The 27,608-nt window shown below is 43.0% G+C and overlaps 2 protein-coding genes across 5 annotated transcripts in view; both read left to right on the top strand.

Moving 5' to 3' along the window:
• Tent2 (terminal nucleotidyltransferase 2) overlaps positions 1-7,653 on the top strand; it is a 54,869-nt gene extending 47,216 nt beyond the window's left edge. For both annotated transcript variants that reach the window (XM_036206886.1, XM_036206885.1), the window contains exons 13-15: positions 2,973-3,064; positions 5,216-5,295; positions 6,257-7,653. In XM_036206886.1, the coding sequence (XP_036062779.1) occupies positions 2,973-3,064; positions 5,216-5,295; positions 6,257-6,331 (247 nt within the window). In that variant the 3' untranslated portion in view covers positions 6,332-7,653. The remainder of the gene's footprint in view (positions 1-2,972; positions 3,065-5,215; positions 5,296-6,256) is intronic.
• Positions 7,654-9,386: 1,733 nt separating this feature from the next.
• Positions 9,387-27,608, top strand: part of Cmya5 (cardiomyopathy associated 5) — a 99,007-nt gene continuing 80,785 nt past the window's right edge. For all 3 annotated transcript variants that reach the window (XM_036207204.1, XM_036207203.1, XM_036207205.1), the window contains exon 1: positions 9,387-9,734. In XM_036207204.1, coding sequence (XP_036063097.1) covers positions 9,592-9,734 — 143 coding nt within the window. In that variant the 5' untranslated portion in view covers positions 9,387-9,591. The remainder of the gene's footprint in view (positions 9,735-27,608) is intronic.

Here is a 27,608-nt window from a genome sequence, read left to right as displayed (position 1 = left end):
TACTTTTCTCTTTTCTACCATGTGGGTCCCAGGGATAAAACTCAGATTTTGGGCTTGGTGGCAGGTGACTTTACATGATGAACTATATCTGACTAGCCCCCACACCCACATTCTTTTTTATTTTGTTTTGTTTTTTGAGACAGGGTTTCTCTGTGTAGTTTTGGTGCCTTTCCTGGATCTCGCTCTGTAGCCCAGGCTGGCCTCGAACTCAAAGAGTGCTGGGATTAAAGGCGTGTGCCGGCGTGTGCCGGCGTGTGCCGGCGTGTGCCGGCGTGTGCCGCCGCCGCCACCACCACCACCACCACCACCACCACCTTGCTCATACCCACATTCTCTGTTGACAGTATCTGTTGTTTTATAAATTAGACATACAGTGTAATGTTGAGAAGAGTCACAGAAGAAAAAGGGATTTCTTCTGTAGGTGCTTTGTGAGACGGACACAGAAGGTAGATAGAAAGGCTTTGTGTTGGTCTCACATGAATAGACAATAGCTGGATGCGTCAGGTGACAGCAGCTGGGATGCTAATGTTTGGAAAGAGATGTTAAGACTTCCTCTTACAATACTTCTGCCAAACACAGTACTTTATACAAGGTAATTTCACATAGTTGACTGTAGGAGCTCAGCCAAGAATGTGATCAAAGTAATGAATTAGGTACCATTTAAAAGATTTCTGGCACTGCTAAAACCTTTGTAAGGATCTCTTCTGAATTTTATTCAATTAAAAGCATCCTCACTTGAAAGCCAAAGAATTAACTGTCTGCTAAGGGATGTTTGAGTATCTACAGTACATTTTGCCATTTTTTCATATGACCATTTAAAAATTGCTGATTTTTTTTTTTTTTTTTTTGCCAAGTCTTGATCTCAGAAGCAAAAATTGTTTAAGTCTAGAAGTTAAGGGTCAGTTTATGCAATATAGCTACATGCTCTTAAAACAAAATAAAAAAAATCTACTAAAGATAAATTAGTAAAAGTTACTGCTGGTTGTAGCACCACAAGCTAATATGCTGAAAAGGATGAGGCAGGAGGATCACAAGTTTGAGGACTGCCTGGGCCGCAGCTTTTAGCATCAGGCATGGTGGTCTAGGCCTGCTTTCCAGTACATACACGATGGAGGTAGGAGGGTCAAATTTCAAGGGTGTCCCTGACTACATAGCTAGACTGGACTTTGTAAGACCTTTTCACAAAACCAAACCAAACCCAAAAAAAAGATCTTGAGTGGTAAAAATTAAAGTGATACAAATATAATATTGTAACCATGTTTGGTTTAGTATGTAGTTATATAATTTTTCTAGTTATTTTCTCACTATTTTTAAAGAAAATCTTGGAAGAATTTTGTAGTAATCGAGCAAAGTCCTTCTTTTCTGTTTGGAACTCACAGAACTGCAGTACTTGAAGCATCTATTACATTTTACTGTAAGCAACAACCAGTGTTAGAATGTCTCCACAGACAACCCCCACCCACTTACATGATGTACATGTTTTGATGTATACATGCACGTGTATGTTTAAAGAGTAAAAACTCTGTTAATGTATGTAAAGGATGTATGTCCATACAAGTTGTCTTTCCCCACCCCCCTCCATGGCCTGGATTCAAACCCAAGGCCTTGTTCATGCCAGACCAACACTCTACTACTGACATACATCCTTGGTCCTTGATCTTTGGAGATAGGGTCTCTATCTCAGGCCGGCTTTGTACTTGCAATCTGCCTGCTTCTGCCTTCTGAGTGTTGGGATTACAGGTGCATGCTACCATCCTATGCTGTACAGCTCTTGTTCAAAGCAAGACTATAAAACTATGCTTGCAGGATACTTTCCAATGATCAGACTTCACAAACAGCAAATTATTTCTTACACTTTTAAAATTAAAAGTTAATCCTGTTTCCAGAAACCTCCCATATAGGACCCATGATTATGTTCTTAGGGATTTTCTGATCCATAGAGCAAGAGTTGCTTGAGTGTTGGTGGCTCCAAGCCACATTCTTTCTTGGCTTGCTGATAGAGAAAGCCTCATATTATTGACAAAAAGATTTCATCTCATCCTTAGATTTATTTTTCTCCTGAATATTAGCTAGGTGGTTGTGTACTTTGGAGTGTTTCTTGGAAAAAAGAAAAGTGCTTGTATTCATAATAACTCAGAAATACAAATAAATGTTTATAATCTTTTAAAAACCATGTAAAATTAGTAGATACTGTAGAACAGATAATGTTTATATTCAAATATGTAGACAAAATTTTTTCACTCAAAATATTTTACTAGTAGATGTGGGGTATATATAGCTCAGCTGGTAGACTGCTTGCCTAGGGCGCACAAAGCTCTCAGTTCTGTTCCCGAGTCATAAATTGGCATTGTGAAGTGGAGAGCAGAGAGAATCAGAAGATCAGGAGGGGCCTCTCAGGTACATAGCAAATTCAGGTAGCCTGAGCTACGTGAAATCGTGTATTAGTGCTGTTAACTACTGCTGCTGCTGCTTATATAATAAAGCAGAAAACATTAATTTTGTTTTCTTCTTTGCTTCTGCTAGCTACTTTCAAAGATTTATCACAAATCCTATAAGATGTACCTGAAGAAAATTATGCAGTGTTATCAGAAAAAGAAAATGCCACAAGATTACCTCACAACCAATGAAAAATTCTTATTGAGGTATTAGCAGTAGACAGTATTTATGTGTTTTACTTATTTGAACTTTAAAGAAGCATTTTTGTACTATTTCCTTTATTAGTAAATGTGTATTCAGTATCTAGTGTATACTGAGGAACTAGCTGAACAGCTAAAGATGTATCTCAGTGTCCTGGAACTTAAACCACTTGGGAGAGGTATGTAGAATCACACGTAATAAACATAAATAACCAAGAACATAGAGAACGGGCCAAGATTTAGTGTTCTGTCAGGCAGTCAGGGTCAGCTTTCCAACTGATGGAATCAAAGAGAAATTAGGAAAGCAGCCAATTTTTCTTTGTTTTCTCCCTTTAGCTGGAACACTCAGATGATTTCAGTTCGTGAAGCCAAAGCCATCCCGAGGCCTGAAGACATTGAATGGAGAAATAAATACATCTGTGTTGAAGGTAGGTTTCTCCTGACCAGTATCTGCAATCTAGTTAGCATATTGGTTCTGACTAATTCCAACTTTTATTTTTGCTAAATAATGTAGTGATTTATATTGTTAACTTTACATTTTTAATTTGGAAAAGCATTTAAAGTTCTTTAGTTGTGAGAAATACTAAATGTGAATTTGAACATTTTAGTTGGTAAGATTTGAGCAATTCTTGCATTCTTCATACTATAGTTGATTAAAACTATATAATTTGTGATACATATTTATGAAGTCAAATTAACTTTAAAAATGGTCTGAAAACAGTTCTGTTTTCTCAAATAAGTTAATATGTAGTTACATTCTTGAGACATGGTCTTTGACTTAGTGGGACATTAATTTCCAGAGTCCCACCTGACATGCTGACCCTGAATTGGCTCTCCAGTATGTGCTCGTGCCCCACAAACAAAAGTAAAATGCCTTTTAAATGCAAATCGAAGGTTTTTGTAAGTCTTGAGGCGAAAAGGAATTTAAAAAGCCAACATTTGTAGTAAATATTATATTGAGAATATTTTAACTTGTTTTTTGCAACATTTTAAAAGGGTATGTGACTGTGAATTTAAATCTTCATGGTGTTTGGTTTGCTGGTGTTGGACAATAAGTGTATATTATTTTAATTACTTGTGTTCTTTTGAAAATTGAACATTTTAATAAAGTGCTGTATATGATGTGGCCCAATTCAGTGTGGCATAGAGCCTTCCTCTACTAAAACCTGAAGACACGATAGAAAAGCTCCACTGTGCTCTTCATAGCCTAACTAGAGGACCTGTGCGGTGGTCAGAGGGTAAGGGTACTTGCTGCCATTCCTGCCAGCCTGAGCTCTGTTCCCAGGACCCACATGGCGGAAGCAGAGAACCAGCTTTCTCAAGTTGTCCTAGGACTGCACACTCCATATCTTACTGCACCCACACATATAGACACAAGACAAAATCAACTGCTAACCCTGACTAAGGAGTTCTCAGAATAAAGTGACCTCTCCCTTGTAGCTCTTTGCTTTCCTCTGGTTCTCTAGGTGTTTCCTCTTAGCTCCTTTTCAGAAACTTCCTTGACTTTTGGCTCTCATTCCTCCCTTTCAGCTTTAAGGCGTGTGTAAGCCTTTTGTTTAAAAACAAAACAAAACTGTCACTTGGTCTGTATGTCCTATCCACCCCACCTTGTCTCTGTCACATGTGGCCTCTTCTGCTGTGTCCTGTGGGTGAGGGTACACAGGGTGAGGGCATAGACATAGAAGGTAGCATATAGTGGGCACTCACAAGACCTTTGTTTCCTCCTGTCTTCTCTGCTTGGGATTCTTTTTCTCCTCCTTGCCAGATTCCTCATGGGAATGGTTCTTCCTGGATCTCTTTCTAAACATCCGTTCACATCGTAACACACTGCACTGCCCTCATTGTCTTCAGCAGTGACATCTATTCCAACAGTTCTCAACCTGGGGATCATGGCCCCTCCTGGGGCGGGGGGTGGAGGTGGGTGGTCCAGAGTTTCTCACAGGGGTCACCTAAGACCATTGAGAAACACAGACATTTACATTACAAGTCATAACAGTAGCAAAATTATAGTTATAAAGTTGCAGCAAAAATAATTTTATGGTTGGAGGTCACCACAACATGAGGAACTGTACGAAAGGGTGGTAGATTTAGAAAAGTTGAGAACCACTATTTAAAGGTTCCTGACCTTTTCCCTCCTGAAAAAAAAAATCAGTTTTTAAATTAAAATTGAGTTTAAGCTTACCCTTCTATAACATCAGGTATTGTGCCCTCCCTCTCTCAAATACAGTGCTTCATTCTCTATGTAACTTTCAATTCTCCTCAAGATAGGTCCTTCCCTTCGCTAAACTCTCAGAGATCTTACCCACTCAGCTGCACCTCTGGTCATTTTGCCATTCCTCTGACTGGAATTCTACCAACCATACCAGACAGCTCATAGCTTCGTCAGTCATGCACATGTGTGTCTGTGCCAGTTTCATATAATTGAACCTAATCTAAAAGTGTTCTTGGACTAAGGACAGAGCTCAGTGGTAGACCACTTACCTGGCATTATGAGGCCCTAGGTTTGATCCCCAGTGCTGGGGGAAAATACCCACCCCCACTGTACTAATTTTTTTTAACCTGTGCATTTCCTGATGTAGAACCTTTTGATGGAACTAATACCGCCAGAGCTGTGCATGAAAAGCAGAAATTTGATATGATCAAGGATCAGTTTTTAAAGGTAAACAGTGTATCCTGTTGATTCTAGAGATGTTAGTGGACTAGTGTGCTTTAAAAATGAAAAAAATAAAAGAGAAGGATTTGATATGTGAATTATGACATTTTATCTTTGATAAGTTTTGAAAATTCAGAAGATGTATATATGTTTGTGTCCACAGTGTTGATGTATTTATCAGTAGTTTTGCTAGATGAGGTTCTTGTCACCAATGAATGGCAGTGTGAAAATGCATTGATAGAGACATATAAGAACTAGGAGGGAAGGTCAGAGAACTGAAGATGCATTAACGATACCCTTTTCACTGTTTGGACAGACAGACAGACTCTCATGTAATTAAAATGCAAGTAGTGTGCTGCAAGTTCTCTTCAAAGTAGGCCTTGCCTCAAAACCAGCAAAGTGGAACATAGTTTTTCTTATTGCTCACTTGTTCTTGGTAGTGGGTAAGCTTCTTTTAGGATTATTTAGTTACTTGAACATCTAATGTCTTCATAAAATTGTGACCTGGATTTTTAGCACACGAACAAGAATTGCAGTATCTTTTCTTGTGAACTCTTTCACTGTTTCCAGGGGCATGCAACCAAGTTTTACATTTTCTCTTGCCTTCATAAAAACAACTGTTTTTCCATTAAAAAAAAAGTCTTTTTCCCCTCTTAAATTCAAATTGAGTACTTTGCTATTTTAGATGAAATAATTTAATCTGTAAGTTACATTATTATTGTCACTTGTATTTTTTTGCCACCACTGTGCCCATTTTTAAAAAAAAAATCAATTCATAGAATATTAAATAATTGTTTCTTTTCTGGTGGTAATAAAATACCTTAGGAAATAAAATTAAGAAGAACAATCTAAACTTCTGTGTAGAAAGAACCACTGCTAATGTTCTTTAAACTTTTCAAGATCAGTCTTTTGTTCTGTGTCTAGTTTGTATTTTAAGATTGATTTTTAATTTTTTCCCCTTTCCTAGTCCTGGCAAAGATTGAAAAACAAGAGAGATCTGAACAGTGTTCTGCCTTTGAGAGCGGCTACTCTGAAGAGATAGCTGGCCTCTAATTCTTACACTCTTCCAAGAAGTAAAGAACAATAGTTACATCCCAATGCATTTGTTTACCTCCATCATGGTTTATTTTTAATGTTGTTCCTGTTTTTGTTTTATTTTTAAAAGGACATACTTATATAAAGATTGCATATTTTATTATGACATTTCCTAATAAACTCTTTGATTTAAAAGTGTATTTTTGAAAATGTTTACATTGATGATTAGTAGTATTATGGCATGACTTTTCAACATAAAATATATTTTGAGAAATTACCTGAACTAATAAGGTTTTGATATAATTTTAAGTACTTGTACCACATGTTAATACTGAAGAAGCATGTGGAATTTTGCAAAGGATCTAAGTAATACATATTTACAGTGTAACTGGCAGTAGACAGTTGTTCAGCTCAGTTCTAGTCAAGGGAAGATTCAAGTCAGTTATCGAGTTACTTGAAGCAAATGAAATCTTGGATTCCGTGAACTCACTGTGGAGTCCTGAAATACTGGACCATTGCCTTACGTCTTCTCTTGACTCCCTGGGGCAGCCCATCTGTGACTGTGTCTGTACCAGTGTCCCATGAGCACTTCACATCTTGCTTGGAGAGACGGAGGTTGCTTTAGGTTTTGTGATGAAACAGTACATTTTGCACTGTTGTGACAGGAGCACTGACAGCAGTTAGTGACTTGCTAATAATGGACTGTTGAGAGTCTCTGACTCGGACACTTTGGACAAATGAAGTTTCCTATGCTTTCTGAGAGCATAGTGCAGTGTGCACTGTTGCTTTACCTCCGGTTTTCTGGTTTTATTTTCCTCATGATAAAAAACAGCAGAAAACTGAAACATGGAAATTGAGATTATATCCTATTTGTAGAATCAGATTTCTCTGGATTGTAATCTAAACTGGAATTTTTAGGCAGTAAGCCACTACAAAGTGTTTTAGATAAGACAATAAAACTATAAATAAAAGTTTAATGTTTATACAAAAATCTTTTTTAGTATTTCTTTTCCACAGGAAAGTAGTAGCTTCAGATACAAGCTATTCTGTTTATTAAGACTGTTTTTAGTTTATGTAAATATTTGTAAATTGGTTAGTACCTGTAAATTTAAATATAAAAAGTAATCTTGAAGGCAGTTTTAACTTTTTCAAAGATTGCAGACTTCTTGTAGGCCTATGGTGGTACAGTTTGTACCACTGAACTATTTTTTGCAGACCAATTAAAAATGTTCACTTTCTTTGACATATAAAGGGTGCATATTTTCTTTTTCTTTTAAGTTCAAATTTTTGTATGCTGTCAAATGGAATAAAGTTTATACCTGGAAATTATTGAGGTGTAGTTTTTCTGTGAAAGTCACTGGTTTTGTAATGAGATTGATCTGAACTGGTCTGAATCTAATTCTGTGGTTAAGCCCGTTAACCACTATATTTCTCTGGCTTTATTAGGAATAAAGCTTTCCACATGGGTCAGGTTTTTAGATTACTGATCTGTAGTACTTTTGATGCAGTTAAGCCTTTTATATATGAATTCTTTTTCTTGGAAATGTTCCTGAGATCTACTCCATGCTGTGCAGCTCTTCTTTCTCAGAATGTATGGAGTGTGATAGTTGAATGGACCCCAGGTAATGTTTGTAAACAGTGGGCATTTTGCAGCAGTATGACATTTAATAAAGCCTCAGAATTAACCACAGTGTGGACTCTGGCACTGCCACCCTGTTCTGGTTTTCAGTGGCCCCACCCTACTACTTTTGAGCTGATTTGTTGTAACAAGTAGGCCAAAAAGCTAATAAATTTACATCCTGGAACTAATGGGCCAGCACCTAAGATCATGTACATGTAGCAGACTAGCTGTATCAGGTAAGTGGGCTGTTAATATATGGGGTGGTTTTTTAATTTGTTTTCAGTGCCGGGGATTGCCTGATAGGCAAGTGCACTACCCGTTGAGAATGTCTGCAGCAGGAGACAAATTATTTTCAATTTCAATTTTGTGTGAATGTTACATTTTATTTTTTGTGTGTTGGTTGCTCCATTTCTATATGTCTGTATGTGTTGTTAAAAGTATTGTTAGTGTTAAAAGTGTGGACTCTGTAAACAATTCTGTTTTGGATTATTTGAAATAGGATCTTGGCAAAATCAGTGGTTAAAGAGCCTGCCGATCTATACCTTTGTTCACATGCCTGGTGCACAGCATGCAAGGTGTTGTAGCTAGAGAATAATACCTACCTTACCTTTACAAACTAAACTGTAAGTAGAATCCTCTGTGATTAAAAATAAAGGTTTGGAGGTGTAGCCCCAAAGCCCTTCTCAAGAAAGGATACGTTCCTGCCTGTTCACCACTACACGCGTCTGGCCTTTTTAGAAGCATCCGTTACATACTGTGGTTTGCCCTAGGTATTTGGCCAGCCTAGGAGCTTCTAAGAACCGGGTGGTGGGACAGAGATGAACGTCATCAGCTGGGTATCAACATACTCAGTAGGCTGCCTTGAGTTCCTGGAGAGGAGCAGCGAGTTCAAACCTGGAGATTTCAGAGAAAGGTGGTGATCCTGAATAAATAAATAGGCAGAAGGCGTTCTATTTGATACGGTGTAAATACCTGATTTCTGAAAGGGGATTAGTCAGGATTTTATCTCAGAGAACCTTGGGCTTTAGTCCTAGAGCCGCGGTTGGGAGGTTAAGCACTGGCTTTGCATGATCCAATGAGATCTCCCGGTCCCATGGACACACCTTTGGGTAGTGCGGGTTTAAGAGGTTCTCTGGAATAGTGGGGCCCGATGGTTGGAAAGTGAGCCTTTGTATCGGGCCCGTCTAGCAAGTTTCCCATTGTCACTGTGCTAGCAGTAAGACCTTAAACTATCTACAAACTGGTACCATAACATCAGGAATAAGGGAAGCAAGTCCCTGGCATCCAGGAACCATCCAGCAGCTCAGCTGGAGTGTAAAACCCGCCAGATCACTGGATGCAAGGCTGGGCAGGCGGGTCGCTCGACGCTCAGGTGCAGTCTGCAGTCGGGCCCCGGTCCCAAAGGCCGCCGAAGATCTGCCAAGACGGGCGGGGCACTTGGCAGGCGACCCGGACCAGGGAGAGCTGAGCCCGGGCCCCAGAAGCTCAGTGGCGAAACTCTTGACGCCTTCTATTTAAAGGCTTGGGGCGCCCCCGCCCCGCGCGCCGGGAACCCGAGCAGCCCCGCGGGCCCCCGGCGAGGTGCAGTCAGACGGAGAACACCGGGCGCGGCGCGGGCAGCTCCGACTCGGGCCGGGACAGGCGCGATGGCGAGCGGTGACAGCAGACACGCCACTGAGGGCTTCCTCGGCTGGGGTGCGGACGAGGAGGCGGCCCAGGAGCTGGAGACCGAGGAGTCGTCGGAGGGCGAGGATGAGGAGGCCGAGTCGGAGGAGGAGCCCGACGCCAGGTAGCCAGAGCCTCTGGTGCTGGGTCCCGGGCCGGGCAAAGCTGCCCACTCCACAGGTGTCTCACTGGGCCGCTGGCCGCCCCCGGGCCTTTTCCTTTCTCTTTACAACCTCAGGAGTTCATTGCCCTAGAGCCAAGCTCTCCGTCCGGGGCGCACCGCCTTCTTTAAAAACTTGAAGGTGGAGGGTTCCTGCTGTCAGCTGGAGTGACAGGTCCGCCTGCAGCAGAGTTCACAGTCGGCCCCCACCCCCACCCCCGCCTCCTAGCTCCTTGTGACTTGCTCGTTTATTCTTGGAGACTTACTTGGGGTTCTGCCTAACCGCAAAAACTGTGCTGGAATGCTTGCCTCTGGCTCCCCGCGTCCATCAATCTTGCCTGCCTAAGCGTGGGGAAGGATCTGGAGGCAGAGAAAGCAATGTCCATTACCTTCAAAGGTATGGCGGCGGCCTCCTGGAGTTCTAGCACTAGGCTAGTTTGCTGTATGGAAACTTAATTTTGGTTTCTTTCGCATACATTTCTTAGAGGAAAGAATCATGAAGGCCAGGTGTAATGGCCCACCCCTATGAATCCAATAATAGAAAGGCAGAAGCAGGAAAACCGTGATTTCAAGGCCAGCTGGGCTATATTGAGAGATATTTCAGCAACTTCTCCTAAGATTCGTTCTGGACCTAAATATCTACTTATCAATAAGGTGAATGAGATTAAGTAATACTATATATAAAAAAAGTGGGACTCTCTCCACGTCGTTCCTTTTCATGCAGGTCTAAAATGAGAATAGTAGTATGGATGTCCTTTTATCCTAAGCATGTGTCAGTCAATGAATGAGAGCTCTCCCTGGGTACTCATATCAGAAGGCTTTCGGGGGAGGGGAGGCAAGTGAACGTGAACCACTGCAGAATGCTCCACCGAGGCCGGAAGAGCCAAAGTTGAAGTAGCCCAAGGGTGGCACAGAAGGCTGGGGGGGGGGCAAGGGGAGGTGGGGAGGGAGGTGCCTCAGCTGGGATGGTGTTTACCCTGTAAGCACAAGGACCCAAGTGCCATCCCCAATACCTACGTTCAGTACTGGAACACTGTTGAAAAGCCCAACGTGGTGGCTTGTGCTTGTGTAATCTCCATGTTAGGGAGATGGAAACAGAATCCCTGGGGCTCACTGTCCAGTCAACCTCACCTATCAGTGAGTTCCAGGGCAGTGATAGCAGTATGTCTGACTGCTTTTAAAAAAGAAAGGTAAAGTGTATGTTGCAAGCAAGAAGGTAGATACACGTAGTCAGTATAATAAGAGTTATATTCATTATGCTGAGGGTCATCACACAAGGTTCACACTGGACATTCCTAACTGTGGTCCTAAGCCTACTCCCCAAGGTCAAGTCCAGTCTCTAACAGAAGTGTCTGATTTGAGGGTTAGGATCCTGGTCTCTCCAGATGTGCAGAGCAGAGCATTGCTTTTGGTCTCTGCTTATAGACTGTCCAGTGGGCATCATTGGGTTTAGGACTGTGTCTTGTTATGGTGAGTGATGTCACTGGGTTCTGGTTATCAGGTGCAGCCTTGGGTGTAGTGGGTTCTTACATGTCTAAAAGGCTCTTTTTTTTTTTTTTAAACTATGCTTATTACATTGGATGTGAAGAATAGTTCTCCACATGCATATACATGTAGTCCCATGTATACACACAGTGTGACACTGATAAAGGGAAATAGTTAAAAGTCTGAAATCATAGGTTACATGCTTACCAAGCCAACTACCAAGAAGGAACCAGCTTCTGCTCTCAAGAGCTTTGAGGGGAAAGAGAGAAATGATGAGGAGTATCTGACTATATGCTAAAAAGTTAGAATCCAAGTAGAATAAAGCATGATGTCTTAGTGAGGGTGTCTATTGCTGTGATGAAACACCATGACCACAAAGCAGGTTGGGGAGGAAAGGGTTTATTTAGCTTACACTTCAGCATTGCTGTTCATCGCTGAAGGAAGTCAGGACAGGAACTCAAACAAGACAAGAACCTGGAGGCAGGAGCTGATGCAGAGGTCATGGAGGAATGCTGCTTACTGGCTTGCTTCCCCATGGCTTGCTCAGCCTGTTTTCTAAGAGAACCCAGGACCACCAGCCCATGGGTGGCCCCACCCACCAGGGGCTGGACCCTTTCTCATTGATCACTGAATGAGAAAATGCCTTACAGCTGGATCTCATGGAGGCCATTTCCTTAACTGAGACTCCTTCCTTTCTGATGACTCTAGCTTGAGTTAAGTTGATACACAAAACCAGCCAGTAAGCATAGGTACTGTGGAAGGCCAGAAGGGAGGGTAGAGCTTCTAGAATCATGGAGTACTGGCCACAGGCTAGATTTCAGAAGATGGGCAGGGGATGCATAAAGAGAGTGCAGAGAAGGTGCTGTTGGGAAACGGCTGCGGGAGTAGGGGATCAGCGCCTCCCAGGCATGTACAGGAGACTCTCATAGTGACATGTGGGGTGCTCATTCTTGCCCAGCCAATGTTTTCCAAAGTAACGGGCTCATTTACATTACAATGTGGTCATTGGACAGTTTCAGGCACCACTGCTGGGTTGCCCTTTGCCAAGAACTAAGACCTTCAGGTGAGGATGTAATTCATCTGAGGTAAACCTCAGCCTGTCCTGACTGTGGGTGGTAACGTAGACCCTGCAAGAAAACAAGAGAGAATAGGCAGAGTCTCCGTCGGCAGTGACAGAGACCTGGAAAACCACCAATTTTTGACCTAGATGATGAGCAAACTTCTGAACAGGATCTGAGAGAACAGATGGCACTCGGAGAGCAGTATTCTTGACAGGTAGAGTGGGAAGGTGGATGTCAGCAGTTTCTGTAAGGGAGGTGGCAGAAAGAGAGGTGATAGCTACAGCATGGACCGTGATGGGCTAACAGGAAGCGGTGGTAGCTCTCTCTCACCCCAGTGTAGTCAGGAGTCAAACCACTTCATTGTGTGTGAGTTTAGAAATGTGGTCTGAAGTTCTGTGTTCCTCTGAGAATGGAAGTGAGAAGGTGGAATAGGCACTAGTAGATGGAAGGTGAGAATCACCTTCTTTGGGCTCCTGCACAGGGGTTTGACACTCAGAAGAGGGCCTTGCTATGCCAGGCACGGTGCCAGGTGTTTACCTGTGTTGTCTCATGTTAGACCCTCCCAGCAGGATGACAAGGCCATTGTCCTGTTCTGGAGGAGAAAACTGGAGCCTCATATCATTCACTGAGGTTGGGGGGAAAAAAACCAAACAAGAAACTGTTAAGATGCAGTGTGAGCCAGCATGTGTACACAGCGAGTCAGGTGGCTTTGACCATTCTTTGTTTTGAGGATGGGTCCTTCCTTATACCAGGGAAAACTGACTCCACTTAGCTTTTACTTTGAGAAGTCATTAGAGAAAGCAGGAAGACCTCATCTCCATACTATAGTGGGGTTTTCACCCTGCTTAAGCACAGACATTGCCTAGGTTTTCTGAAAGGCCAGAAACTACAGTTACAAACTAATTGTGTGGGTGTAGAGGCCAGAGGTTAATGTTGGATTTCTTGATCACATTATACCTTATATTTTGAGACAGGGTCTCTCACTGAACCCAGAGTTCACTGATTAGTGAGGTTGCCTGGCCAATGAGCTCCAGGGATCCACTTGTCTCTGCTTCTACCCACCCCCAATGCCAGAGTTACAGATGACATTGCTGTGACCAGCTTTTATGTGGAGGCTAGGGATCTGAAGCAAGGTGCTTACGCCTGTGTAGCTGGCACTTTAGCAGCTGAGCCACCCCCTCAGCATTAGAAACTAATGTTTAAAATGGAGAAGCATATACGAGTTTAAAAGTGGAAACAGTCTAAGCAGTGTTAGCAGAATGGTGGATGGTACATCTATTTGATATAATCTTACTAAGCCCCGATACAATAATTTTATAATACAATACTTTTATAATATAAAATGACGTACTGGTAAACTTTTGTCACCTTGATGCAAGGTAGGGTTGTGTGGAAAGAGGGAAAACTCAGTTCAGAAAGCCCCTCCCTCAGACTGGATATTTTCTTGACTGATGATTCCTGAGGGATGGTAGGCGGTCCTGAATTGTAGGAAGGAAGCCAGTAAGCAGCATTCCTTTTTGGCCTCTGCTTAGTTCCTGCCCTCCCCTCTCTCAAGGATTGAGTGTGATCAATAAGCTGCTGTTTATCACAGCAAGAGAAAAAAAGGGAGGACAGACGTCAACCATAAAATGAATATACTAGAGAAAGCCTATGAGATTAAGGCTTAACAAGGTTGATAGTGATTGTTTCCAAGTGATGCCATAATAATTGAGTATGAATTCTTCATATTTTTTTCAGTGAATGCATAGTACATGGTATTATCAACAAACAAACAAACAAAAACACCTTTACTATTAAAATTCAAACCAACTAATCGAAATGCTTCTTTACCCTTTCAGGTATAATATATAGAATTACCTATCTTTATGGTCAATAAAAATATCGTGTAGGAGTTTTCTGTCCCACCAGTCAGTTCCCAAATAACCACACAGAGGCTTACTATTGATTATAAATGATTGGCCAATAGCTCAGGCTTGTTACTAGTTAACACTTATAGGGCTCTCCTGCCTAACCTCTACCTGTCTAGCTATTGGCCAGTCAGCTTCTTTATTAAACCAATCGCAGTGACATATATTCACACAGTGTAAAGGAATATTCCACAATATCCCTTCTAATGACAAAAATGCCTTTAGAGTTCAGAAGGCTCATTCTCATCATTTAAGGAACTGAACCAATTCCTGGCTGCTGCTTGCTGTCTCTCATGCTAGACAAGTGCTCTACCAATGGGCTATGCCGCTGGTCCCAGGGCAGTACTAATTTCTAATTATTAGGTGGTTGCGAGGATTAAACAAACCGAGAAAGTGTAAGGGCATACCTGACTCTCATTAGCTCTCAGCAGTTTGTCACTGTCAGAAGCAAAGCCCTACTTCGGCCTGCCATTCATTAGTGAGGGGAAAGAGATGGTAGCAGCTTTTGGCTAAGCAGAGGTTTGCCCCGGTGGAGCTCATGCAGTAGATATTTGCAGAGAACCACACAGTGACACCTGCTGTGGACAAAGGAATTGAGAATTTACCACTGTCCTCAAGGAAGTCACATCTGGGGAAAGTAGCAGGAAAACACAGTTATGTCATTAGCCATCCACAGGATTGAAGGGAAGCTTCTGTGGAAGGAAGCACCTGGAAGTGCAGTGGGAATCTCAGGCTCCATCCTAGCTGCAGGAGAAGCCGCACTCCTGGACACATAATGAGGTGTCCCAGAAGGCTGGTATTTCATGCCTATGAAGAGAAAATGGTGTTGCTAGAATTTTATCCAAGACCATCTGCCAAAGCAAATTTGTAAAACCTACAGATCTGAGAGCCAGGAGAGGCCAGAGGGACATCTGTTCCCAGCCAATCATTTCACAGATTCAGAAACCCAGTGTCAAGGGACAGTTTCTCCAAGTGGAACCGCTTTTCATTGGTAGAACTCAGAGCAGGCCCCAGGTGTCTGGACCCCAGCCTGATGCTCACCAGTTTGTTCCATCTGCAGATATTCGTCAGACTCCCACAGTGTGCCAGGTACTTCCTAGGCCCAAAAGACAAGCAGGGAGTAGAGAGAACAAAACGCACACCTCCTGAAGATGGCTTTCCAAAACGAGTTAGCAGATAAAATATATTGTCCCAGAGGGATGTCGGTTCTATGGAGATAAATGCAGCATGGCAAAGGAGGCCCCTTTGCCAGGCCACATCTGAGCAGAGCCTGAAGGAATGTGCCCCTGGCCAGTGAAGAGCAGCACAGGGGTGGGAATATTAGGAGCACCAGGAGACGAGGCTGTGGGAGTGGAGTGGGCAAAGTGAAGGGTCGCCAAGGGTGACTGCAAGAAACCTGGGCTGCACATCTGGGGCTGGGGAGGTGGCTCAGGGGGTACGGCCCTTGTCATGAAAGTGGGAGGAGTGAGTTGGGATCTCCAGCATACACCAATGGCCTGCCTGTATCCCAGTGCTCGGCAGATGAGACAGGGAATCCCTGGGACAAGCTGGCCAGTTAGACTAGCCCAATCTTTGAGCTCTGGGCTCAAGTGGAATATTGTGCTTGAATATAAAAGGAACGACTAAGGAAGTCACCAACACTGACTTCTGGCTTCTTCCCAAACACACATGTGCAACCACCCGCCCCCACATCCTCACACCACACACCCTCTACCACATCCTCACACCACACACATCACAGGCTGTGGTCGGGACTTAGGTTTTATTCTCAGTAAAACTAAGAAGCTCTGTTCTCTCTGTCATGTCATTCGGGAGTCCAAACAAAGCGTTTTTAGTGGTGGTTGTGGCATTTCCTTAAAGACAAAATACCAGTGGGTTCACACTGTCATTTGTCTGAATTTTTAGAGCGCACCAGGTGCAAACACTGCCTGAATGTTTCAGACCCACAGTCCCCTGTGTGCAGAGAGATGTGTCAACAGACACTCAGTTTTCTTTTGTTTTTGTTGGTTTCTGACCGAGCCCATTTCTTTCCGTCTTCCCTATTGAGAGCTGGTAGTCCATGAGAGTATACAGCAGGGGACAACTAGTGCTCAGAAGGTCAACCTATCAGAACCAAGGGTTCTGTTGGAGGAAACCATCACACAAGGCGTTATGGAATTACTGCCTTTTGAATGAACTGGCTGTTTTCTTGTAAACTTCTTGTGCAACAACAGCCATGATTGTCCCCATTTACCATGCATTCTCATGTTACGTGTACATGTGATCTCACGATTGCATATCCATCTTATGGGCACAACTCTCCTTATACATTTGGGGTAATTGGATAACTGTCCCCAGCTGTGTTTATTCTTCATTAGCTTACATCTCGCCAGGGCCATTCTCTGGACAAAAGCATTTCAACAAAGATAACTTTTTATCCAAGGACAAGCTGCACATAGATAAGAATTAGCTCACCTTACTTACACATAGAGAAAATAACCACTAACAATTAAATCCTCAACTCTTTATCTTCATCTGGTTTATTTACTCATGACCCTAATTTGAGAGATTTACTGCTCACATTCCTAGGATGATGTTTTAGCCATCTGCTAGTTACTGAGTTAAGGTAGTCACTTCCCACTGATCTAAGGAGATTGCCTTCAAGGCTAGGCAGGTGATAGGTGCCAAGCTTCCTTCTTGTGCAAATTAAGTTTTAATTCCTCCTCAGCCAGGTGCTATTCCTAGACTCTCTAATTGATCTTAGCCTTTAGTTGACCCTACCAGAGAACTCCCCTTTAGTCACTCCCCTTTTGGGTTGTAATTGGAAGCTGACATTTATTACTTTATGTGTGGATCCTTATCACCTCTCTCTGAGACCCTGAAAACTTTAAGCCTGGAATTGCATTACCAAAGAATTACTTCTTATGTATATATACTGGTTCCCTCACAGCACTGGGAGAATTATTTAGAAGAACAAAGATGAGGATGGAGATGGAAAGAACTAGATAGAGATGAGAGAACAGCAGGAGGAACTGAGAGGAGCTAAGTACGAGAACAGAAAAGAAGCTGTGTAGATAGCATTTACTTAGAAGAATAAAGTGAATGGACTAAAGAACTCAGTGTGCTTAGATTCATTTTATATCTCTCAGATTCGAATCCTCAGCCACTTGTAGCTTCTGTTCTGGACCCTGGTAGAGATCTCCTCAATTCATTACTTCCCCATGACTACTCAGGAACCTTTAGTTCTTCTGCCTTACAACAGCTTCCATGGGTCAAGGTTATTTTCTGTATGGAATCACAGGAGTGTTTATAGCAGTACCTAAAACTTGAAAATCACCTTCCATTGCAGCGTTAGCAGGCCCGTGTAAAACGTGCCAATGGGGGCTGATAGCATTACGCTCCCTAACAGCATTCTGATGTAACTTGTCACAAGGAAGCAAGCTCTTGGGAGATGAAGGTTATCGGTACAGAGCAATCTGTGTCACATGTCTATCTGTGTGGTGTCTTTCACTGGTTTGCTTACCAAGGTGTTCTGACAAGTGTGTTATTCGAGCTAGCCCTCTTCTGAGGTCAGTGGAAAGCGCTGGGGGTAGGGATGCCAGAGGCTGAGGGGGGAGAGAAACCAAAATGCTAGGAGCTGCTGAAGTGTTGACTGTATGGCTGTCGGATGCCCTTGGTGAGACTTTGAACCTTGAGGAAAGACATGCAAGAATTGGAACTACATTGTTTTCCTTGAAAACAGCAAACCTACTAAAGTGTAGAGCATACTGAGAAAGCAGCAACAGCAAAATTGTTATGTTGTCTGGCTGTTCTGAGCGTGGGCTTAGGAAAAGCATGGTACCTCAGACATTAGAACAAAAATCCTTCTTCTGTGTCAGAAAACTTAGAGTCAGATGTAAGAGACCAGGTGTGATTTGTACATGAAAAAAAAATCTTTTGTGTAGTCCAGTGTTAACTAATAGAAAGAAATACACTATCAACCACATTGATAATTTAACTCTCTCTCTCTCTCTGTGACACAAATCTTTAAAAGTCTTATTAATAAAAAACCTGGAGCCAGATATTGGGGTAAAAGCCGAAAGATCAGAGAGGCAGAGCAGCAGCCACTAACTAGTTCTCACTCTACGAAATGAGCTCCTTTCTCCACCCCGCCTTATCACCTTATCACCTTATCACTTCCTCTTTCTGGCCAACTCTATCACTTCCCGTCTGTCTGTACAGATCTCTAGACCTCTACAGTTAACTAGTGGCTAGCTCCTCCTGATTTTCAGGCAAGCTTTATTTGTTAGAGCACAAATAAAATATCACCAAATTTCTCTCTCTCTCTCTCTCTCTCTCTCTCTCTCTCCCTCCTTTCTTCTTTCTTTCTCCCTTCCTTCCTTTCTTACTCCTCCCCCACCCTACGCCCCCTGAGACAGGTTTCTCTGTGTAGCAATCTTGGCTGTCCTAGAATTCACTCTGTAGACCAGGCTGGCTTCAAACTCACAAAGATCCACCTGCCTCTGCCTCCCTAGTGCTGGGATTAAAGGTATGCACCACCATCACACAACAATAGCCACTGAAGTTTATACAAAGAAACATAGGACAGCAATTTTAATAATGTATTTTATTTAATCCAATAGTCAAGGTCCTACTTGTAATGCATATTTGTAAAATATAGTCATTAGATTTGACCATGAGCTCAGAGTATATGCCAGAGCCTATGTCAGATATCAGGACATTGAAATGATAGTGTCAAGGAGTTCAGTCTGGGGAGGGGAAGCAGTGACTTTCAATACGATGTTAGATTCATTACACAAAGGTAATTATTTATCAAAGAATAGGTAAAAAGACTCTTTTCCTAAGTTAGAGTCAGAAAGGTTTGGTAGAGCAACATTAGCTAATGAGAAAGGTCAACCAAGCATGATGTGTAGTTCAATATACCTCAAGTTCCCACTCCCACCTCTTGTGCTGCTGATGCTGCTGTAAACTTGGTACCATCCGGGATCACTCGGGATAGCCCAGGGTTGAGAATACTTGTTGATGAAGCGAATGCATAAGTGAATGAGTATGTGAGTAGATGTAATCGGGATCCTGAACTTGGATCAGGTGGAATATTGCTGGTTGCTGACCACTTGTTTAACCAGGGATGGACAATGCTCAGTGTCTCTAGATACAGTAGCTGGGAGGGGACAGTGATGCGTACTAAAGGATGGTTGAGTTATGTTGTCTGTAGGAACATCCTGGTCTTCTGTGACTTGTCCCAAAGCTGCCCCTAGACCAGTGGTTCTTAACTTGTGGGTTGCGACCCCTTTGGGGGTCACCTATCAGATATCTTGCATGTCAGATATTTACATTATGATTCATAACAGTAGTAACATTACAGTTATGAAGTGGCAACAAGATAGTTTTATGGTTGGGAGGGTCACCACAACATGAGGAACTGTACTAAAGGGTCAAAGAATTGGGAAGGTGGAGGAGGCCAGCTCCTACCTTTTTAAAGGGTTCCTGTGAGGAGGAGAGAAGGATAAGGAACTTTCAGATAGAAAGATAGTGGAGAGGAGAAAGACAGAAACACAGGATAGCTTCGGGAGAACTTGGATCAAAATCCAACAGCCCCTTCTGTCTCTTCAAAAGGGCTTTTGCATAACAGTGCCAAGGGGCGGGGCAAAAGCTAGATCAAAACATATCACACAACCAAGTGTAGACCCCTCCTAACACCTGGTAAACATGCCCCGTAGTCAAATCATCCCCTTATGCAGCCCTGCTGGGTAAAGCAAGCTCAGATTCTCAGACCCTGAGTCAGTTCTCACTAGGAAACCTCTGTGGGTCTCTACAGAAAGGTTGAGAACCACTGCCCTAGACTGACTCTTTAACCAGATCATAGATGAGGGATAAGAACAGCTTTTGCTTTTTGCTCAAAGAAGAATTCTCTATTAAGTATCTACAGGAATGTCTCCAGTTCAAAAATTCTACCCATTGATCTGGTAAAGTCCAATACAAGATTAATCAACACTGCCCTACCTACCAAGCGAAACCTCAAACCCCCCTGACCCACAGACCTCCTATGCTTCGTTGGTATGTGTTTTCTTTAAGAAACCCCACGTGTTTACCGTCACTCATCATTCTGTCTGTACCATAAGTCTAATTTTTATTTGTAACTTTAAAAACTTAAATCATGTACATTCACCACAAATTCTGTCTTAGTGACTGATCTCACTAGGATACTTAGAATTATACTGATTTGTAGGTAAAAATAATCCCTCCTCTTCCCGAAGAGCACCCCTAGTAACTGAAGAGCCTATCCTTCAACAGGTGTACACCAGGGGTGTATTCAGTGCCGGGTGTATAAACACAGAGTGAACAAGAGGCGAAGTTTCTACTGTATCTACTCCAGACCCTGGAGTGGGCAGCCAGCTGTCTGTCACCGAAGTCACTGCATGGTGAAGTGGGTTGGTCCTGGGAGCTGAGGTAGGGGTCTGTTCAGACCCCTCATGGTTTTCTCTAAGTCTCTGGTCCCTGCTGCCAACCCACCCTCCACCCACAGCAAAAGCTGGTCACTGTTCTGCCATGGACTTGGCAGGAGAGCCCGGCTGCTGATGGCACTCGCCCTGCAGGACGCTTTGATGTCATCTCCCTGACCCTCTTATGTTTGGGACCAGTGACAGAGGCCCACAGAAGGGAAGGGGAGTCAACACTGGCTCCAGAAACACCTTACTCATTCTGAGCCCTGTCACTTGTTACCTTGAGCGTTGTTTAAAAACAACAGTTCAACGGTACCTACTGGTTTTGCTTTTACTCTTATTTTGTGAGAGAGAAACTGGAGGATAGAAATATGAACTAATTTACATAATTTCAGCAGCTTGCAGGATATAAACAAGGATGCTAGCATGCTCTTTGGAAGTACTGGAACTCTCCTGTTTGTCTTCAGATCATGTGTAAATATGCACAACATATGATGGTCAGTGTATGTAAAGACGTGTACTCCATATAGTGCTTATTAAACAGATGCCTGTTCTTCCTTAGCCAACTTCTTTTTATTTGAGCATAATTTTACTATTTATTTTTTGTTATTTTTAAAAATTATGTGTATATGTATTTGTCTGTTTGTGGCTATGCACACATGTATGTGGGTACCTGCAGAGGCCAGAAAGGGTGTTGGAACCCCTGCAGCTGGAGTTACAGGTGGTTGTGAGCCACCCAGTCTTGACACTGGGAACCAAACTCATGTCCTTTGCAAGAATAACACGTGCTCTCAAGTGCTGGGCCCTCTCTCCAGCCCCAACTTCACTATTTTAAAATGATTATTTCAATTTACTTAAAAAAAAACAAAAACAAAAACAAAAACAAAAACAAAAGCATAAAACGCCTGGGAAGTAGTTGCTAACCCTGACCAGCACTTTTACTATATTAGGTTTCTTAATGTGTAACGGAGTCAACCCTACATTTAAAAATAGATATTAGGCAACCCAGCGTACTTGGGTTTCATAAGGTCAAAGCTGGCAACACCAAAATACTCTTCTACATGCCATATAGGACCACATGATACACATTTAGTGGGAATTTACCATAATATCCACGAAATTCTGATGATTCTTTAAAAGACAGAATTTATGTTAAGTGTAAGGTGGTAAATTTTTAAGTTTTTCAATCTAGCTTTCTTTTTTCTTTTGGATTTAAAAATATTTTTTATTAATTTCTTTGAGAATCTCATATATGAATATAATATATTTTCATCATAGTCATCACCCCCAGTTACCCCCTCATTCCTACCCTAACTACTCCAGATACACTCACTCCCCATGTACTTTTTTTTTTTTTTTTTTTTAGCTAGAGTCTCATATTTTAGCTCAGGCTGGCCTAGAACTCACATGTAACCCAAGCTAGCCTCAAACTCATAGCACTCCTACAGCCTCAGTTTCCCCAGAGCTGGGATAACAGGTCCACGTCCTCTTGGGTCTGGTCCTGGGACAGAGGGCCTAGGAAGGGAGGGGGGCTTAGCATTGAGTGGGTCCCATTTGGGGCTGTCCAGTTATGCCCGCTCTTTCTTGCTGGCAGGCGTGGACACTGGGCACCTTCCAGGATGCTGCAGAAAAGACCCTCCTCCAAACCCGGTCATCAGGACCCCAGGGAAAGCGACATTCTTACCTCCTAGACTCTTTAAAAGAAAACCTAAGATTAAATGCAGGAGAAATAACATGTACAGAGTTAGTTATGTTGAGATGTAAACTAAACCTGCCTGGCAACCAACCGTGTGGTTAAACTGACAGAATTAGGATCCCTACTTTATTTATATACTTGACTTTTTGGGGAAAAAATACTAGTGGAGTCTTTGGACACCAACTTAAGTTAGCAGAGGGCTGAGGTCACAGCTGAGGGAACAAGGCGGAGAACGCTGAGGGAAAAGGGGTCTTATTTGAAAAACTTGTCAGGGTCAGTGGCCTAGCTTATCTTAGAAGAAAATGGCAAAAAAGGGCAACCGTTTCTTAGACTTCTCAGTTCCCTTCCGCTCCAGTTCACAATGCTGGCTCAGCCTGCCAGCTCCCATTTGTCAACCCCTAGGCTTCCTTAGACTGACTTTTGCCATTTAACTGCTTAGAATCCCAGCTCAGAAGACTGGGCTTTGGGCCCAGAATAGCTACTGAACAGATTCCATATCGCTAACGGAGCCTCACCTAGGTTATGGTCTCTAGATGTATGGTGCTGAACTTTGAGGGGGTGGGGGATTGTGAGTTGTAACAGAAGCTAACTGACCAGTGTAAGCAGAAGATGACCTGGTAGAGCAGAGGCTCCTGGGAAGGGTAGAAAACAGGGCTTTGAATGACTTGGGAACAGCTCCTTAAAGCACTTCTCAGAACAGGTCTCATGATTTTCTGTAACTCAAACATAGAAAGACAAGCCAGTTGATATAGTGATATTTTATTTGTACTGAAATAGGATTTTATTTGTATATTAATAAAGTTGCCTTGGGGTCAGAGCAAGCCATAGCAGAAGCTGGGTGGTAGTGGCGCACGCCTTTAATCCCAGCACTTGGGAGGCAGAGCTAGGCAGATCTCTGTGTGTTCAAGGATACAGCCAACATGGCGACACATGCTTTTAATCTCAATAGCAACCATAGAAGACCTGGAGGTCTGTTCAGACAGGCAGTGATGAGGAGGTCATGTGGCTGGGTTTACAACCAATGAGAAGGCAGAACAGAAAGTCTATAAAAAAGACAGAGCAGCAGTGAAGGGTAAGGTTTTCAGCTCTCAGCTATTGCTCTGACCTCTTGGCTTTTAACTCTGCAACTGGCTCTGTGTTTCTCATTTAACGAGACGGTCACATCTACAAGTTGAAAATTGGGAAAAGGATCCAAATAGACAGCTTTCCAAAGAGAATATACGAAGTCCACTGAACATAAGGAAACGTGCTCACTGTTGTGAACCATTGGGAAAAAATGCAAATTAAAACCACAAGGAAATGAGCATTGGTCACGGTGGCAACTCAAATGTATACCAACTAATGAATGAATATTTAATGGAAATATGACCCGTACAAGAGAATGTTATTTCATCATAAAAGGGAAACAAGAATTTTGACATGCTACAGTATGGATGGACTTTGGAAACAGCAGGGAAAGAAGCCAGACATGGAGGGTCATGTACTTTGTGATCTCATTTATATAAAATATCCAGAATAGCAAAACCATAGAGACAGAAAGGATATTAGTGGTTGCCTAGCACTGAGAGAGAAATGTGGTGTTTGCTACCACATTTGTGGGGAAGTAATTGAAGAAGACATTCAAAATCAACCCTTGGCCTACACACACACACACACACACACACACACACACAGACACACACACACACACACAGACACACACACAAAGGAGTGTGCACACACGGTTAGAAGTGTGATAAAGAAACTCTCAGTTATTACTGGTCACTAGATGCCAGGTTGCCTGTGGCCACTTCCCTTCCACAGCCCAACACTGTAGGAACTATAACTTCTATCGTTACCCTAGAGAACACAGAGAGCCACTGGCCACCTCCTGAGGTGTGAGTGGTATGCGGGCCACCCTTGGGGCAGCATTCAGCCCTGCCACCCTGTCTTTCCAGAACCCCCCAAGTGAGGGATTCTCTGACTGGGAGGAGAGATCAGTTGCTAGCCTACCAAGGAGGACTTGAGGGGCACTGGGTCAACTTCCTTCCTTGGTTCTCAGCTCATTTGACATGTGACCTAGTAGAGTTTGGTCTTTCTATATATTTTACATTTTATTGAAACAAACTATTAATACATCTCAAAGTTACTCTGAAAAAAACAGCAGCAAACAAATACAGCCATATGAAGTATCTTCCCTGCTAAGTGCTAGCAGTTTCTGACTGGTTTTACTGTGAGTTCTAGCCTGGACTCTCCATTTCGTAGTAAAAGCAACCAGGTGGGGGTGCCCAACACACTCTCTTGCACATGATGGTGCCTGCTTTGGGGTTTCAGAGCTCTAAGGAAGTCCTTCAGCTATCTGTTATTATCAGAAAGTGAATCCCTTCTAATCCTCATTGTATAAACCAGGCCAGTCCCTTTCTGGAGAATGGTACCTCAACTCACAGTGTGGATAGCTCCATGGTTTATATAAGATCTGCGGTGGGTAGAAACAGGATTCAAGAGGTGCCAATTCTCTTCTCTGTTAACATGGACATAGAGAGTCGGGGCCCATTTATTTGGTGTTTGAAGAGGGGGACATGGGACAGGTACCAACATTTGAGAGACCTACTCAACTTTGTTTTGCTTTTTTGGGGGCACTAGTGTATTATATGGCATTTGTTTTTATCTTTGAAAGGTATTGATTACTTTTACTAGTAAAAACATGGTAAATATATGGCTGGAAAAATGGCTCAGTGGTTAGGAGTCCCTTCTGTTCTTCTAGAGGACAACTTTGGTTCCCAGAATCTATGTTAGGTGGCTTATAACTGCCTGTAACTCCAGCTCCAGAGGATCTGATGCCCTCTTCTGGCTTCCATGGGCACCCATACACATGTAGCATATACTTACACAGACACATACATACGTACATACACACATACATACGTATACACACACACACACACACACACACACACACACACACACAAATACATCTTTAAAAGATGCTAAATAGATTCTATAAACTATTCAAAGTGAGTTTTTAAAAGAATCACATCAGCTGAAATTTCTGATAATAATTTGGCTTATGAGATGGTGTCCAGAAAAAGAGAAGGGATTTAATGTTAAATAAAAATTGTTTCTTAGGAAAGGAATCCCAAAGCATACAAGGTAGGTGTGTATGTGTGTGTGTGTGTGTGTGTGTGTGTGTGTAAGGGGGAAGAGATGACATCAGATGGGGTCTGAGTGAAGTCTGTTTGTAAAGGTGTAAAGCAGTCTTCCTTATACCGGCTACCCTCGAGGCATCACCCCTTCCTCAGCAGTCTGCAGACGAACCCTCTGTCTGTCTCACTCAGCACCTGAGCACTGCTCCAGCCTGTCTTGCCGTCCAGGCTCCACACCTCAGAAACACCAGGCATGCTGGCACACGGGCACGAGGTTGGACTGCTTCTCCCTCCGTTTCCGCTCCTTCTCTGGGAGACAGAGATTAGAAGAAGAAAAAGCAGGAAAATAATCTTTTCTTGGAAAAGTACCTCTTCCTTTGTTCCGAATTTAATTCTTACTCTCTGTGGAACTAATTTTCTATGCCCAACAGCAACAAACCAATACCCCACCTAAAGTAAGGACTCCAACACAGTGCTGACTCTGGGTCTGGGGCTGTCATTTGGGGCTAGTTGTGTTGAGTGTGTACTGGGGGGTGGGAATGGGTGAGGAAGAGGAAGGAAAAAGGAAGAGGAGCAGGAGGAGGAAGAGGAAAGGGGTGAGGAAGGAAGGAAGACAGGTAGAGAAGGGCAGAGAGAGCAGCTGTCTTGCCTCCTGTTGGGTTTCCTGCTCCCCACTGCCACCCCTGCCATGAGGCCTGAATACCCTCTTGGCATTTGGATTCTATTAGAAATCTCTGTTCTCACACAAAGGAATGAATGGCGAATGAGCGCTATATAGAAGACTAATATCAAAATGTATCAGTTTTGCTTAGTTATACTTTCCAGGGGCAATCATTATGAAAGAGATGTCTGCCTTGATTATAGCCTTATTAATTAATTAGAGTGGATGTGCAGATCTTCAGAGTAGGGACTGCACAGTTTGAACCTCACAGGGGAAAGGAAAAGGGGAGAGAACAAACATCCAGAACGTTCGTTAGAATAGAACATTCAGATGTCCCTCAGCTTATGTTGGGTTTAACATCCTGATAAACCCCTGGTGAGCTAAAAACATTACAAGTCAATACATACAGTGGCCGTCGTTGCTTAGCAGCAGAGTGTGCAGGGTGTCAGTCATTTACCCTCGTGGCACATGGCCTGGCTGACTGGGAGCGGCGGCTTGCTGTACTGCCCAGCATCGAGACAGAACATTGGATCAGGAAAAGATAAAAATGCAAAACATGAAGTGTGGTTTCTAATGAATGCTTACTGCTTACACACCGCCATATATTTGAAAAATTGTAAGTCAAACCATTGACAATCTGAGGCTGGGGCATTTTATACTTATTGCAAAACAGTGTTAGACTTCTGTTTAACCTTCAAGCCCAGGAAAGGGAGAGAAAATATTCCCCTTCATTTGCACTAAGTCAGTCTGCTTGCCTTGGTATATCAAAATGCCTGAGACTGGGTAACCTCACTGTCACAGTTCTGGAATCTGGGAAGCCAATGAGCAAAATGCCACAGATGTGACTGGTGACTGGACCTTCTTGGTGAGTCCTTCCACACCTGCTGGAGGGAGCAAGAAGGCCCTTCATGCTCTCTCAAGGGTTCTGGCCCCTGTTTGAGAGGACTCCATCCTCAGGACCTAATTACCTTAACCCTCTCAATATGGTCAAGTGCTGATTTATTTTCTTGAATTTTGGGGACACATTCAGACTGCACACAGCTGTAAGTGGTAAGCTAGGGCTCCAGCCTGAGCCTTTTGGAAGTAAAGATGCCATTTCTTTACACCATCCCATGTTATTTCTAGCCTGTGGTATGGCACATATGACACTAAAGAGACAAGTTTCCCTACTCAAGACTTCCTGTCAGATAAAGACACAAGATAAACATTAACTATAATGATACAAAGTAGCCTCAATAAACACTAGGATAGAGTTACCAAGGCAACACTCTGTCAGCGCTGGGTTCTAGGAACCCTCAAGTACTGTAGTTCACCATTAAGGCAATGAGCTCACCAGGAGCCAACTTGGCCATACGCTGACTTTCTAAAACCAGCCATTAAGACAGGACTGACAGGGTAGGAAGTGCTGACAAGGGTGTAGGAAGAGTGTGAGGCTCCTCCTCACACTCCTGATAGAAATGCCATCCCGAGGGAAAACCTGGAAA

The sequence above is a fragment of the Onychomys torridus genome, chromosome 15 (genome assembly GCF_903995425.1).
Source record: "Onychomys torridus chromosome 15, mOncTor1.1, whole genome shotgun sequence".
Taxonomy (NCBI): domain Eukaryota; kingdom Metazoa; phylum Chordata; class Mammalia; order Rodentia; family Cricetidae; genus Onychomys; species Onychomys torridus.
This window is presented reverse-complemented; position numbering and strand designations above follow the sequence as displayed.